Consider the following 15,356-nt stretch of genomic DNA (forward strand, 5'->3'; position numbering starts at 1 on the left):
CGTATCATTTTTTTCCTCTTCAAAAAAGATTTGTTCTTGAATCTTGCTATTAAAAAATTAGTGTATAAAAAGAACAAATATAAAAAAGATAATTTATGTATTTTTTTTCTTTTCTTTTGCACAATATATTTTTTTTAAATAATGAAATCAACAAGACGACAAAATAATAATAAAACAAAAACAAGGAAGACAAGGACAATAAGAACATAAAAAAGACGCGAGAGACATTAGAACTTTTTTTAAGGACATAAGAAGAATAAATATAGATTAATAAAAATTAATCTAATATCTGAAATATGATACGAAATGATAAAGAAAAAGAGGATAAACAAAAAGATAAGAATTCAAAAGGAATAAAAAGATACATTAAAATTAAAATAGAAAATAAAAAGGATAGATTGAAATTGAATATAAAGAGACCCACCCAACAAAAAAGGGACTCCTAAATATTCTATCCAATTTCTCGATACAATAAGAGAAGGACTCACTCAACCTTACTTGTGCACATCATGATTTCATCACAAAAGTCACATCTCTAATCACTGAATTATGATTACTATAATTTATGAGGTATTTATAACCTCTTATTAGGTTAAATTAAAGAAAAATCCTAAATCCATAACATAAAATCCAATTCAATAACTAAACTAGTGTATATTTTCGTACTCTATACGGGATAATATATAAAATTATATAAAAAAATTTATTAAAAAATTAAATAAAATATATATAATAATAATTATTATAAATATTTTACAAAGTTATAATTAAAATCAAACTCTCAATATTTCAATATTAAAATATTAAAAATAAGAGAAAATTTCACTCCCCTCCCTTACGAGATGCTAAAATGACACTCTCATCCCCTCTATTTTATAAATGTACATTCTCCTCCCTTCTAACTTTTAAAAAACCTCCTCTTTAATCCATTTTAAATTTTTTGTGTTAACTAATATTAACTTTATCCATTTTTAAGAAAAAATAAATTATTTTTTAAAAAAATACCCATTAGCAAAAATTTTATTTTTTATCATTAAATTTTGCTTACCAAAATACCCTTTAATAAATTTTTGTATTGATTAAATTGAATTTTTACCAAAATATTTTTAAAAAAATTAATAATTAAATTATTTTTTTCTAAAATACCTACCATTCAATAATTTTTTAATTATTAAATTATGATTTTACCAAAATTTTTGTTAATAATTATTTTTATATTTTACTATTAATTTTTCGATATCAATATATATTATTTTAACATTAAATAAAAAAATCTTACTACTGTTAATATGTATAACAATTAATATATATTGATATTGAAAAATAATCTTACTAAAATTTTTTATTTAATGTTAAAATAATATATATAGATATCAAAAAATTAATAGTAAAATATAAAAAAATTATTAACGAAAATTTTGATAAAATTATAATTTAATAATTAAAAAATTATTAAAGAGTATTTTTGAAAAAAAATATAATTATTAAATTTTTTAAAAATACAATTTAATCAATAAAAGAATAATTTATTAAAGGATATTTTGGTAAGCAAAATTTAATAATAAAAAATAAAATTTTTGTTAATGGATATTTTTAAAAAAATAATTTATTTTTTCTTAAAAAATGGATAAAGTTAACAATAGTTAACACAAAAAGTTTAAAATGGATTAAAGAAGAGATTTTTTAAAAGTTAGAAAGGAGAAGAATGTACATTTATAAAATAGAGGGGAGGGGAGTGTCATTTTAACATCTCATAGGGGAGGGAGTGAAATTTTCTCTAAAAATAATTAGTCTTTGTCTTAATCAATTTGAATTTGTTGAGTGGTTATCTCACTCGTCCGCTTAAACAACTATTAGGAGTTAGAATTTCGCCTTGTGTGTGTAGCAATCCATTGGCTAACGGTAAACCCTTAATGAATGAAGCATCAATACGTGGTTAGACTTGGCAAGAGTGCCCGAATACGTGGCTACCCGACCCGTCCATACCCGATTGAGGAGGGTAATAACTTGACCCGAGTCGGGGCTGATTTTGCTCAGGACAGGCATGGTCGGGTTTACGGTGTACCCACCCCAAATATATACATATAAACACTTTTTATGAATTAGGATTTGCCTTACATCAATTCACAACTTCAATCCATACTCTACAGCCATGCAAGAGAAACTCAGTTATCTTCACCCAAAGTCTTCTTCTTCTCGGCTTCTTCAAAAATCTTCATAGCTCCCGTCATCGTTGTTGCTGAGCCCATCGCCGCCTACCCTTCACAGCTCCCATATTCGTTCACAGCTCATATCACCATCGTTATTTATCCCGTTACCGTCGCTGTTGAGCCCGTCGCCATCTCCCTCTCTCTCTTCCTTCCTCCCTCCCCCCTCCCCCCTCCCCCCTCTCTCTATATATATATAAGTTTGTTAAGTTCTTTTCTTCTTTTTTCACAAACTCATCATGCCGTTGCTATGAGCCTGAGCGTTGCCCTTACAATTTTATCTGAGTATGTCACCAAATAAAATAAAATTTAGTTACATCAAACTAAATTGAATATTCTATTAATATAATTTAATAACTTTTAAATAATATTTGATCTCTTCATATCACAAATATTTAAAACACGTATTAAAAATTCATATCCCAATCTTATAAATCAACACTTGACATTTTGATGAAGAGAGAGCTCATCTTTTTAGCTAAAATTAGGTGAACCAAAAAGAAATAATCCTCTTCTGTATTACATCGATGTCATTTTATAGTGAATTTTAGATTAAAATTTATCGTGTTTTTATCTATTTTTATAATGATAAATAGAGATTATTATTGTTGTGGAGAGAGCGCATAAGAGAATTACCAATTAGACAATTACTGTTCCATACTATTAATGGATGATTAAGTACATTAATCATTAATCAATTACAATAATATAAGAGAGAGAGCGAGCGAGCGAGCTTGATGGGCAAGAAAGGGTAACGGATGATTCACAAGACATGGCGGCGAGCTCAACGACTAGTTATTATTTGAATTTTGTTGTGCATGGACTATATTGCCCCCGGTGAGTCGCTATCTTGCCATGTGCACCTTGGTTTATATCTATTATTGTCTGTATATTAAAAGTACAAGGACAATTTAGAGTCATTTAAGATTTGAAGCTAAAAAGAGATTTCTCATTTTTCATAACGGTAACGTTCACCTTAGCCACTTCCTCACTCTTCAGTTCTTCTTCCCTCTCTCATTGTTTCACATCAAAATTTGAATCCAAACACTTACTTAGTTCTTCTCCCACTCATACAAACACACTTTCTCTCACTCTCTTCATAGATCCACCATTTTTGCAAGCTCAGCAAAGAAGCCATGAAGCAAAACAAGGTAGCAACAACAGAGAATGGTTTCTTGGGGAGCATTTCTTCCTCCTCAATCAGAAACCTCATCATTCCAAAATCATTCTCTTCCACTCGAAACAAATACACTTCACTTTCTTCCTCAAATTCAAATTCAAACCCTAAAGTCCCCAAATCCAACGCTGAAAACACTCCCCCAGCAGATCCAAACATCATCAACCATCAACAATCTCAGATCAAGGCTCCAATTTCTCACACCCAATTGAACGACGATCCTACAGTGAAGGTTCCATTTTGAACTTTGAAGCTGTGATCTGTAACCCTAGTAGTGATTTGCTGTGATCAAAGAAGCACCCATAGATTTTTAAAACTCATATTTTTCGAGCCTTTAATTATTTGAACTTCTTGATGCAGGTTGTGGTGCGAATTAGACCTGAGAATAAGAATAACAATGCGAAAGAAGGAGATTCGAAAATTGAGAAGGTTTCTTCTGATACATTGTGTTTGGGGGATGCACTATTCACCTTCGACGAGGTTTTTGATACCAACTCCAGCCAGGTAAAAAAAACTGGAACTGTTATGTGTAAAATTGTGTTTAGAATGAAGGAATTGCTTTACTTGATTAGCTTCAGTGTGACTTATTTGTAAGTTGAACTTCTATATGTTATGTTCTTATACTATAAATCTGTGTTAAACGGGTGGTTAATTTGTACTTAAATTGCATGAAATGCAGCAATTAGTACTTAACTTATTTGTAGCATTTTCAAATCATTCAAGGACTTATTTGTTGTTTCGTATCTTTAAGGGCTATTTTTGTCATTATGAACTTTCGGATACTATTTTAGTAGTTTACCCAATATAATAATACAAAGAAAGAAATTAGGTTATCCTACCATGGAAAAAAGTATGAAGTGGCACAATAGAAAAATATTAAGTGTTTGAGAATGAATATCAAACTAGCTTGGTAATAGATAGATAGATATGTGCTAAAGGTTGTTTAATTACTAAAAGCTACTTACGTGAATTGCCTGTTAGAATGAAGCAATTAGTACTTTTACCTTCCTTGCTTCAATTATATATATAACATTCTGATTTATGTTTTGATTAATCTGAGTTAAAGAAGGGTAATAAAGTGTACTTCATGAATTTCCTGGTATAATTAATTAGCAGTAGTAGTAATTTTTCTTCTATACTTCAGTGTGATTTATAAGCTTTTTGGTTGTTTAGGAGGATGTTTTCCAGTCTGTGGGTCTACCGTTGGTTAGAAGCGCTTTAGCTGGTTACAACACTTCAATTCTGACATATGGCCAGGTATATGTTATTGATGTTAGCTATGATTTTTTAAACTTTTGTGGAAAAAGAAAATGTGTTGCAATTGCACAAATATTGAGGACTAATTTTTCACCTCATCTGTGCGTTGTTTGCTAGTCTGGAAGTGGAAAGACTTATACAATGTGGGGTCCCCCAAGTTCCATTGTTGAGGAGCCTTTGAGTCAAAGTCAACAGGGAATTGCTCCTCGGATCTTCAGAATGTTATTTACTGAGCTTGAAAGAGTATGTTTCTGTTTTCTACATTAACTGATAATTATCAGAAGTGAAGCATCTTGGTTTTCAAAATTTGAATGACTATTTCAGGAGAAACGTATGTCAGATAGGAAACAGTTCAACTATCAATGTCGTTGTTCTTTTCTTGAGGTAACTGAACTTGAATTCTTTATAAAACCCTCTCAATTTGCTCAGGAGATTGTTCCTTCGTGTTACTAACTTTTTCTTTTTTTTTTTTTTGGGTCTCTTTTTGGTGTTTGCTAAACAGATTTGCCACGATCAAATTAAAAATTTACTCAATCCAATCCAGCAGAACCTTGAGGTAGGTATCATTTTAATCTTCAGTGGTATTAGGGAATTTACTCAATCCATCTTTTATAGAAAACACTTCTTCCTAGTTTCTGTCACTTCAGTTTCTGCATGCTTATGATAATTATGCCTTGGTCAAAACTATTGCAGGTGAAGGAAGATTCAAAAAATGCACTGTATATTGAGAATTTGATTGAGGAATATATCACAAGCTACGATGATGTAGCTCAAATCATGATCAAGGTAGAGAGAAGCATTTAAAGAGTATACTCAAATTTAGATGTCTACATATTCATGCTTATGTTAACTGAGATTTTGGTCAAAAATTATGTTTTAGTCTCAGTCAGCTAAGTTAATTTCTCAATATATGTTGCAGGGCCTTTCAAACAGAAAATATGGAGGCTTTAAGTCTAATGGGTACAAATCACACATCATTTTCACCTTTGTAGTTGAGTCTTGGTGTAAGGTATTGCCAAATTCTTCATTTTTAGGTAACAGCTCTAAAATTCGTGTTGATACTTTGGTTTCATCTTGTTAATTTATCTCTATTATGCTGCTGCAGGGAATTTCAAAAAGCTCCAATGGCTTAAAAAGTAGTAAGATCAGCCTTATTGATCTTGCTGGGCTTGACAGGGATACAACTGATCATGCAGACCAATATCATATGGAAACCATAAATTTAAAGAAGTCATTATCTCAGCTTGGGTAAGATGCCATGACTAAATTGTCAAAGATGATCAAATATTAGGGATTTAGAATATCAACAACTTAAACAACATCAATAGAAGACTAAGGATTTAGAACACCAAATGTAAAGAACATCAATATATTTGTACATAACTCTTGAAGCCATATTACTATGCGAAATCAATAGCAGACGTGTATACATCTGGTACATCAAAGACTAATTCTACCTATCAAAGGTTTTAGGTCATCCAGGATTCTAACGCCATTCAAAATTGATTGGATTTTTATCTTTTATCATTTTGGAAGTTGAATGTAGTATATTATGTTAATTTTGTCAGCCTGTTGTTACATGCTTGAATATTTCATACTGCAAAAATAATGTTATTTTCTTTGTGGAACACTGTCCATCACTTTTGAATCAGTTTCTTGTTTCATGCTAATGACCAAGTACATGAACATAACATTATTTTTATTTCTGACCACTGTATAAGTTATTGGTACAGCCATTTTGTGGATGCTCTGATTAACGAACCTCAATTTGCAAAAGATGAAGCCAACCCACACAAGAAATCCTGTTTAACACATTTACTACGAGACTCACTTGGTGGAAATTCGAAGCTCTCAGTAATCTGTTCGATCTCCCCTGATAACAAGTATTTTTACTTAGATCACAGTGTTTAATTCACTAGTTTATTAAAATTGAATTCAGATATAAATATTCTATTTGTTGATTGTAGGAGTAATAGTGAAACACTCAGCACACTCAGATTTGGACAACGAGTAAGATCCGTTAGAAATGAGCCAGTTATCAATGAAATAAAGGAGGCTGATGTTGATTTCAGTGATACAATCAAGAACTTGAAGGTATATTCTAGGGCTTGTTATTGCAGATAGCTTTTGAATGAACACAATAGTGCAAATTATGAGGGTCAAAATGTGTTTCCATTGCTTTAGGAAGAACTTATCAGGGCAAAGGATGATGGGGGTAAAAAGGGATCCTTCCAAGGGTGTAATGCACAGGAAAGTCTTAATCATTTGAGAATCAGCATAAACCGCTCATTGATCCTTTCTAACATAGAGAATGACACCAATGAGGTGGTAAATGTCAATGAGGATGACATAAGGCAATTGCAGCAGCAGATTGATGAATTGTACAGCTCATGTGAAGGGAGCCCTAAAGACATTTCTGTCACTGAAGATTGTGTCCAGTTTTCTTCTGTTGAAAATTGTGATGCAGACATGCTCAATGACGGGGACATTGTGATATCAGCAGATAACATTGATTGCATCGAAAACACTTCAGAAGGCATTAAATCAGTCCATTCGTGCAGTCCATCTCCAATACTTGATGGACCAAAGTTGTCTGATTCCCCAAAATTTAGCAATAACCTAAGGAAAAACGTGACTTTTGCATCAAGTAATCTTGGACGTTGGAACAATGTGGCAGAGAATTCAAATTTAGATGAAGATTTGTCAAGAAAATCATTTAAAGAGTGTCAGCATATGCAATCCTCTTTACGGTCTAGCAAGGCTGAATCGTTGGCAACAAGCCTCCAGAGGGGATTACAAATGATTGACAATCACCAGAAGAACTCAGCATTGAACAAATCCACAACCTCCTTCTCATTTGAGCACTTAACCTTGATGGCATGCCCAGAAAATGACCAGGCTGAATCTTCTGATCATACAATACCGAATAAGCCTTCCAGTGATGGAGAATACACCTCCCTTTGTGCATCTTGTCGAACAAAATTATGCGATAAGGATTATGCTGAGGTCCAAGATAGCTTGAAAGTCCCAAAAGTATGTTTTCACATGATTTCCACATAGAAGATTCTTTCTTATTTTTTTTTTTCCTTCTCTCATTTATCCCTTTTTTTTCCCCCTGAAGCACTTGGATAATGTGTGCATGGAGCAAGCAGCTAGAATCAAGCAGCTAAATGAAATGGTACTAAGATTCTCTAACCTTAATGAATTATGTTTGGGCTGCACTTTACATTATTGATAATTATTCTGTTTGTTTCCAGGTGGAGAAATTGAAAGACGAAAACAAGGTCAGTTGGTTTTTTAATATAAAAATTTGAATTCTATTCGTTTCATGGTACTTAAAATTCCCATTCTCAAATGTTTTCGATGTCATTTTCAGATTCTGAAGGGGACATCCTCAATTGGTCATTTCCCATATATTACAGGGGAAGAATGTGAAATTAAAGAAGTACAGGAAGAGTGTGCTAAAAAAGATAGCTCTTTTGATGCTAATGAGAAGGAATTGCTTCTTGAAGAAATTAAGAATCTAAGGAGCAAGCTTCAATCATATGGTGATGCACCGGTTAAAAAGTCAACCGATATACTTAGATCTTCTTTAATGTCAAGATCCATACAACTGCAGAAGAGTGGTGTGTTTTCTCATGAAAATGATGGGGAAGAGCTAGAGAATGAAAAGCAGAGATGGACCGAAATGGAAAGTGAATGGATTTGTCTTACGGACGAACTTAGAGTTGATCTTGAGTCCCAGCGCCAGCATGCAGCGAGGGTGGAGGCAGAACTGAGATCTGAGAAGAAGTGCACAGCAGAGTTGGATGATGCACTAAATAGAGCAGTCACTGGTCATGCTAGAATTGTGGAGCACTACGCTGAGCTACAAGAGAAATATAATGACTTGGTTGTTAAGCATGAGGCAGTAATGGAAGGGATAGCAGAGGTGAAAAGGGCGGCAGCAAAGGCCTCAAAAAAGGGACATGCTCGCTTTGCCAAATCTCTTGCTGCCGAGCTTTCTGTCATGAGGGTGGAGAGGGAAAAGGAATCAAAATTGTTGAAAAGGGAGAACCAGATTTTGAAAAGTCAACTCCGAGATACTGCGGAAGCTGTTCAGGCAGCCGGAGAACTACTTGTTAGACTAAGAGAAGCTGAACATGCTGCATCTGTTGCAGAGGTAAATAACTTTAGAGACATGAAATTTATTAAAATGGTAGCTTTCATAAAATAATAATCACTGGATGCAGAATAAACTACTTAAGAGGGTATATATCCTTCTATTATCAAATACTTGCATGTTTTTGAACCAGTTTAGTAGAGCCTGTTCTAGAAACATTTATATTATCTCCATGAGGCATATATAATAATTAACTGAGTTGATGAAAAGGTTCAGCATTGTGGTATTCATGTTTCTAATGTTATGATGCAGGAAAACTTTGCAAACGTGCAACAAGACAATGAGATGTTAAAATTGCAAATTGAAAAGCTGAAAAGTAAACACAAGACAGAGGTTAGTACCATGAAGCAGTACCTTGCAGAGAGCAAATTACCAGAATCTGCACTGCAACCACTGTATCAAGAGGATTCTGAATTGGCACACAACAATGCCACTTCATATACTTATGATGATCAAGCATGGAGAGCAGAATTCGGAGCATCATATCATGATCATCATTACTACTAATTCAATTGTTTCTAGCATCAGATCCTACTTGGATCTAGGAGCTCCCTATAATGTAACCCATATATGCATATATTCTTTGTATTCCTACAAACTATTTTTTGTGTGTTGTAACCTTGCTATTGCTTTATCATCACCACCTCTGTACTAAATTCTTGAATTTTTTTGGTAAGCTTGCTACTGTTGTTTAGCAATGTCGTCTTTTGTCATTTTTATTGTAATCCAACTTGCTAACCATAACTTATGTAAAATATAATTTCTCCATATTTGAAAATGACAAATTCATCTAATATATTTCTTGAGTTAATACTCAAAATGGCCCTTGAAATTTCTATTGACTCAATTTGAACCTCCAAATTTTAATAAGTGACTCACGTTAGCCCTTCTATTAATCTCCATTAACGGAATGCTTACCTGAAACGTTAAGTGACATATGAGTCTGACACCTAACCTTATTAAATGGCGTCGTTTCTTCCTTGGCGCGTAATCTCTCATCAGACAACATCGTTTTAGCCATTTTGGGGTTAAAATTCAATTACACTTCATCACCTGTGATCAAATCACTCAAACAAGGAAACTCTTCTTCTTCTTTTTTCATTCTCTCGCATGTACCATACGGTGGAAGATCAATGTTGCTGCTACTGTAGGTTGTCGGCAAAGTTCGTCGCACGCGTTTCCGTTTGCTAGGATGAGGAAGAACAACCTACACACCACCGTTTCTCCTAGAAAGGTAGTAATACAAGCATTCTACGTTTGAGTTCAATATTATGTTTGTGTCTTCTCTTGGTTGGGATTTATTGGCCATTGATTTCACTATTTGATGCTCAAATGGATTGGGTGCATTGTGAAAGTAGATAGTTTTTGTTATTGATCATCTTCTGTTAAGGTTTTTTTTTAAAAGACTGGTTATGATTAATGGTAACTATGTTACAGAGAAAAAAATGAGTGAATACCCCACCCGACCCCTGACAATTACCTCGAAAGGACAACGAGGCCCCCAATAAAAAAAAACACCCAATCCGACCCTTGATATTTTTTTTGGGACTGATTAGCCCCTGTGCCAAAAAAAATAACATTGACTTTTTTTTGGCACAGGGGCCTCGTTGTCCTTTCGAGGTAATTGTCAGGGGCCGGGTTGGGTTTTTTTTTTTTCAAGGGCCTCGTTGTCTTTCGAGGTAATTGTCAGGGGCTATTTTGGGTTTTTCTCAAAAAGGATACATCCAAGTTAGTGAAATCTATCACTTCTTTATGTACCAGTTTCTCCTTATAGATGATTCCAATAGCTGAGTTTTTACTATGATTAGTGTTAACCGTGTTATTTTGACAAATAATTTGCTTAAGTTTTGTGGGATGATATTTTTTTTGAAAATATAAAATGAGAAATTCAGGGTTAAGTAAATAGATGATGTTTGTCAATGCGATAATGCGTAGATGTTAATTATAGATAGCAAAAAATTATGTAGCTGTCGTTACAAGGAGCACTTTTGTATATAAATTTTTACATTTTCTGTTCTAAAAAAAGATTGTTTGCCATGTTAATATAGAGTCAGCTGATGCATGATATAAAAGGCTTTGGATTTTGAAGTTATGTTGTTAATTGTTTGAATTATATTTGTAGATGGGTGATTTGATAACCATTGTGTAGCATCACAGCAGCTTTATTACAAAGAATGATGGCAGTGTAGTTTACGAAAGGGACAGCACGGATGAATTAACTGGACTAGATGAAGATAGATTGGATGTATTTTCACTGAGAGATTACTACAAGGAGCTCGGTTATGCTGACATTGTTGAATGTTAGTGGCTTGTTTCTAGTAGACCTTTAAAAAGTGGATTGAGAGCACTTTCACATGATAAGAAATTGTTAGAGATGTGCTATCTTACAAGAATGAATCAAGGAAGAGTCCACTTATATTTTGAGCATTGAGTTTTCCAACCTCATGATGATGAAGTACCTCAGTTAATAGAGCTTACTCCCATCGCTTCTGAAGAAGACAAGGATGCACCAGTCATCACAACTAATCCAATAAGAAGTCCAAATGATGTCTCAGCTACGAAGCCTACTGAAGAACCACCAGCCCAGGCCCAATCCAAAGCACTAGCCCAGGCCCAAGGAAAACCACCAGCCCAGGTCCAACTTGAATTACCAACCCAGGCCCAACCTAATTCACCAGCCAATATCAAGTTATCTAAACCCAGGCCCACTTCAACCAGATCCACCACCACTAACATCAAATCTAAACCTAAACCCAAATCCAAACAAACCCAAACTCACTACAACTAATTTTGCCAAGATCAACCACACATCATCTAAATCTGTAACCAAACCCAAACCCAAGACCAAACCCTCATCATCTAAAGTCACAACCACTAAGCCTACAAACAAGTCCCAATCTAAACCCACTTTAGTTAATTCTACCAAGAGCAAACCTATTACCAGATCATCTGCTAGATCAGCAACTAAAATAGTAGAAAGTCAGGATGGTGGAGACCAAACCAGTAGTAGTAGTGTCTCATATGATTCTATAGAAGACAACTTATATAAGCCTAACCCATTTGAAAGCTCAAATGACTCTGATATTGATGGTGAAATTTCTGAAGTAAGGAAGAGAGATTTGAAGTTCAAGCATGCACAGGGGTCTGCCTAAAAGAAGGGAAAAGAGATTATGACTAATTAAAAGTTAAATCTGTAGACATACCGTGTGTCCATGCATGTGCAGCAATTTCAAGGATAAACAGAAATTCTGAATACTTTTGTCATCATTGGTTGACTATAGGCATATAGGGCTATATATATGCATTCCTTAAATCCAATATCGGGTGAGAAACTGTAGGAAAAATTTGAATACAGCAAGCCTCAAGCACCTAAAATTAGGAGAAGGCCAGGAAACCTTAAGAAGAAAAGGAGAAAGGACACTGATGAGAAGCCTTCAGACAGTAAGAAGTCCAAAATTGCAACAAAACTAAAGAGGGTGTACAAAGAATTCACTTATACCTACTGTGGTGTTAAAGGACACAATAAAAGAAACTGTTCTCATAGAAAAGCTGATGATATTGTCTGTGCTCTTGCTGCTGCTACTGCAGCAACTGTTGTAGCTAAATCCAAATCTCAAGATGGAGCTAACGCAAATGCACCCAATGATGCTATGGCAACTGCTAGTATACAAACTGTGGATGCTCCACAGGCTTCAGAGATTGCCATCACCATCCCACTTGTTCACACCCAGAAATTATAAAGCAGGTAACATTATATAACACATTAATTAATTCATTAATTATGTAACTTAACCTATCAAATACTTCCATTTACTTGTAGGTGCCTCCACCTCCACCTCCACTAATAAGGTTGGATAAGCTGCCACATAAATGAAGAGCAATGCAAGGAGCTAGTTTTGGGACAACATCAAGGTTGATAGGATTTATGAAATTTATTCCCACTCCTAGCTTCAAAGCACCAAAAAAGAAATAGAGATTAAATTATATTGTCTTTTGTGGATGAATTTGATAATTGTAATCCAATGTGTTTTAAGGTTGTTTTGTGGCTGAAGTTTGTGTCAATGATTGTTTATGTCTTTTGTAGTGTCTTGTATAGGGCTGTATTTTGAAACTTTTTAAATAGCTCTTTTGTTTTGTGTCTGTAATAATGATACTTTAGACATCATTCTTAGTTTATCATATCTTAAAATACTCATTGTCATGACTATGATTGACTATAAAATCAAATTCAAAGTTTATTATTATAATTTATTATATGTTTATCTTTTTTTTAGCAGATATAATATTAATGTTTTGATTAGATGAAAGAAATTGGTTAAACTTTCTAGTTGTATAAGCCTTTTTCTTGATACTTTGTGCAATCAACATTCAGTTCTATTCTCATGAAATGATTATTTCATATTTTCTAATTCTCTCTGCTTCTATATTCAAACAACGCCAACTTTAATTATTTGATGTCTTTCTTTTAATTCTCTCTGTATTCGAACAACGACAACTTTAATTATTTGATGTCTTTCTTCCAATTCTCTTTTGTGTAAGTATTATTATAATTTAGATTCAAGATTTATTTTGTAATTTAGAGATTTAGTGTATATATATAACAAATTGGTTCATTAGTTTTATTTGCATATTTGTAAATACTTAATTAGTCTCTTGTTTATCTTTGTATTTATCATTTTATTTTACAGGTTTAGTCACAAATTCCAATTTACAGAATCGTATATATTTGTAATATCTTCAGTGAATTTGCAAGTTAGTCACAACTTACAATTTACAAAACAGATTTCTATTAAAAAAATATGATTATAAGGACATTAATTAAATTTTATTAATCACTTTTCTACACCTAAACCATAGCCAATGACTACAACTACAAACAAAACAAGACAAATACTCAAAATACTATTCCATACTTTTAAAATTTTAATTTCAGCTTCTATTGCACCAATTCTCCAACCCACATTCATCTTCCAATGCTCAATACTATTTCATTTTTATTTCTCCCAGGCATATCTTCTTGTTCTTCACCATTTGCCCACACAAAAAGGTCCACACCATCTTCTCCCAGAGGTCTATCACAACAAGAACCATAAATAAATTAAGCATCTATTAGAAAAAGAAGAGATAAATTCAAGAAGGAAGTAATTCAAGAACTTACATTATAGTTTGGACATCCAAAGAATGATCTCTTTAGATTTGCTTTTGTTCCAAACAAGCGAAGAACGGAACGCATCCCACAACCACACCATTGTGGAACCTTTTCCGCTCTAGATCGATTTGGATTCCTTCCCAAACTTCCATGTGAATGAGACTTTCTGGAACCTTGACTGATACTCTCCGTCATCTTCTCCAACACCAAACAATGATCTCAATTTGGGACTTTGGCACTTGTTAGGGTTTTATGTTTATTAAAAGAGGCTAAATTGAGCCTAAACTAATTTTTTTCATGTCAACAAAGTCTTATCAGACCACGTAATGGTCCACGTGTCACTTAACATTTCAGGTAAGCATTCTGTTAATGAAAATTAAAAGAAGAATTAACGTGAGTCACTTATTAAAACTTGGGGGCTCAAATTGAGTCAGTAGAATTTTAGAGGCCAATTTAAAGCTACCAACAAATTTCAGAAATTATTTTGGGTATTAACTCTATATTTATTTACGTATTTATTTTTTTTATTGCATCATTAAATTGATCTAATTTCTATCTTTTATTTTTACTTTCTCATTTTTACTTTCTTTCTTGTGAAGTCTAAAAAAAATTTGATAAAAAAATAGAAAAAAAATTGATAAACTAATAAAATTTATTATCTTTTATCGTTATTTTTATTTTTTAATTATTAATTTAATTCTTTTAGTTTAACAATCTTATAAATACTTTTAACTCACTTTTAAACATGATTGACTCATTATTGATAAAAAAATAATACATTCTACTCATCCTCTAGCATTCTTCATAAAAAATATAAACAAAAATCATAAAAAAATTGTGTAAAAAATTTTAAATTAAATATTTTAATTTTCAATAGATTTTTATTACATTAAATAATATTTAGGGCAAAAAACGCTAATAAGCCAAGGCTGGAGATTATTTACGTATATTAGCCAAAATAAAAACCGTTTCACCAATGAGCCAAAGCAAATTTATATATAATTCGAACCAGTGGAGTTCGAATTAGGAACGAAAAATTCACTATAATTCAAACCAAGATGGTTCGAACTAGAAACACACATAATTCGAACTACATCAGTTCGAATTATACAAGGATTAGGTCCCCAAAGTAATTCGAACCAGGCTGGTTCGAATTACACATACCATATTTCGAGCTAGGCTGGTTCGATTTAGTGAGAGACAGACCTGTATATATATGGTTGTAAACGTGAGTTGCTCTCATTAGAGGGTCTAAGATGGCCAGTGACGAGAGTTTTGTAGTTTTGGTTCACCACAGAGGATCCATTAAGAGGAAAACTCGTTCCGGTGTGAAGTTCACAGATAAGGATCCTCTCTGTATTGTCGTGAGGCCTACGACGAGCTATGATGACCTTGTTAGGTCTG

General features: G+C 33.2%; 1 protein-coding gene across 1 annotated transcript; it reads left to right on the forward strand.

Annotated features, from left to right (window-relative positions):
- The first annotated feature begins 3,105 nt into the window (after nucleotides 1-3,105).
- Nucleotides 3,106-9,636, forward strand: LOC112720190 (kinesin-like protein KIN-12F). The gene is made up of 16 exons (XM_025771040.3): nucleotides 3,106-3,616; nucleotides 3,745-3,888; nucleotides 4,558-4,641; nucleotides 4,759-4,884; nucleotides 4,966-5,025; nucleotides 5,144-5,197; nucleotides 5,335-5,427; nucleotides 5,561-5,650; nucleotides 5,747-5,889; nucleotides 6,375-6,524; nucleotides 6,609-6,735; nucleotides 6,826-7,674; nucleotides 7,763-7,819; nucleotides 7,899-7,925; nucleotides 8,018-8,803; nucleotides 9,056-9,636. The coding sequence occupies exons 1-16, from the start codon at nucleotides 3,344-3,346 to the stop codon at nucleotides 9,308-9,310; spliced, it is 3,318 nt and encodes a 1,105-aa protein (XP_025626825.1). The 5' UTR covers nucleotides 3,106-3,343; the 3' UTR covers nucleotides 9,311-9,636.
- The last annotated feature ends 5,720 nt before the right edge of the window (nucleotides 9,637-15,356 follow it).

The sequence above is a fragment of the Arachis hypogaea genome, chromosome 11 (genome assembly GCF_003086295.3).
Source record: "Arachis hypogaea cultivar Tifrunner chromosome 11, arahy.Tifrunner.gnm2.J5K5, whole genome shotgun sequence".
Taxonomy (NCBI): domain Eukaryota; kingdom Viridiplantae; phylum Streptophyta; class Magnoliopsida; order Fabales; family Fabaceae; genus Arachis; species Arachis hypogaea.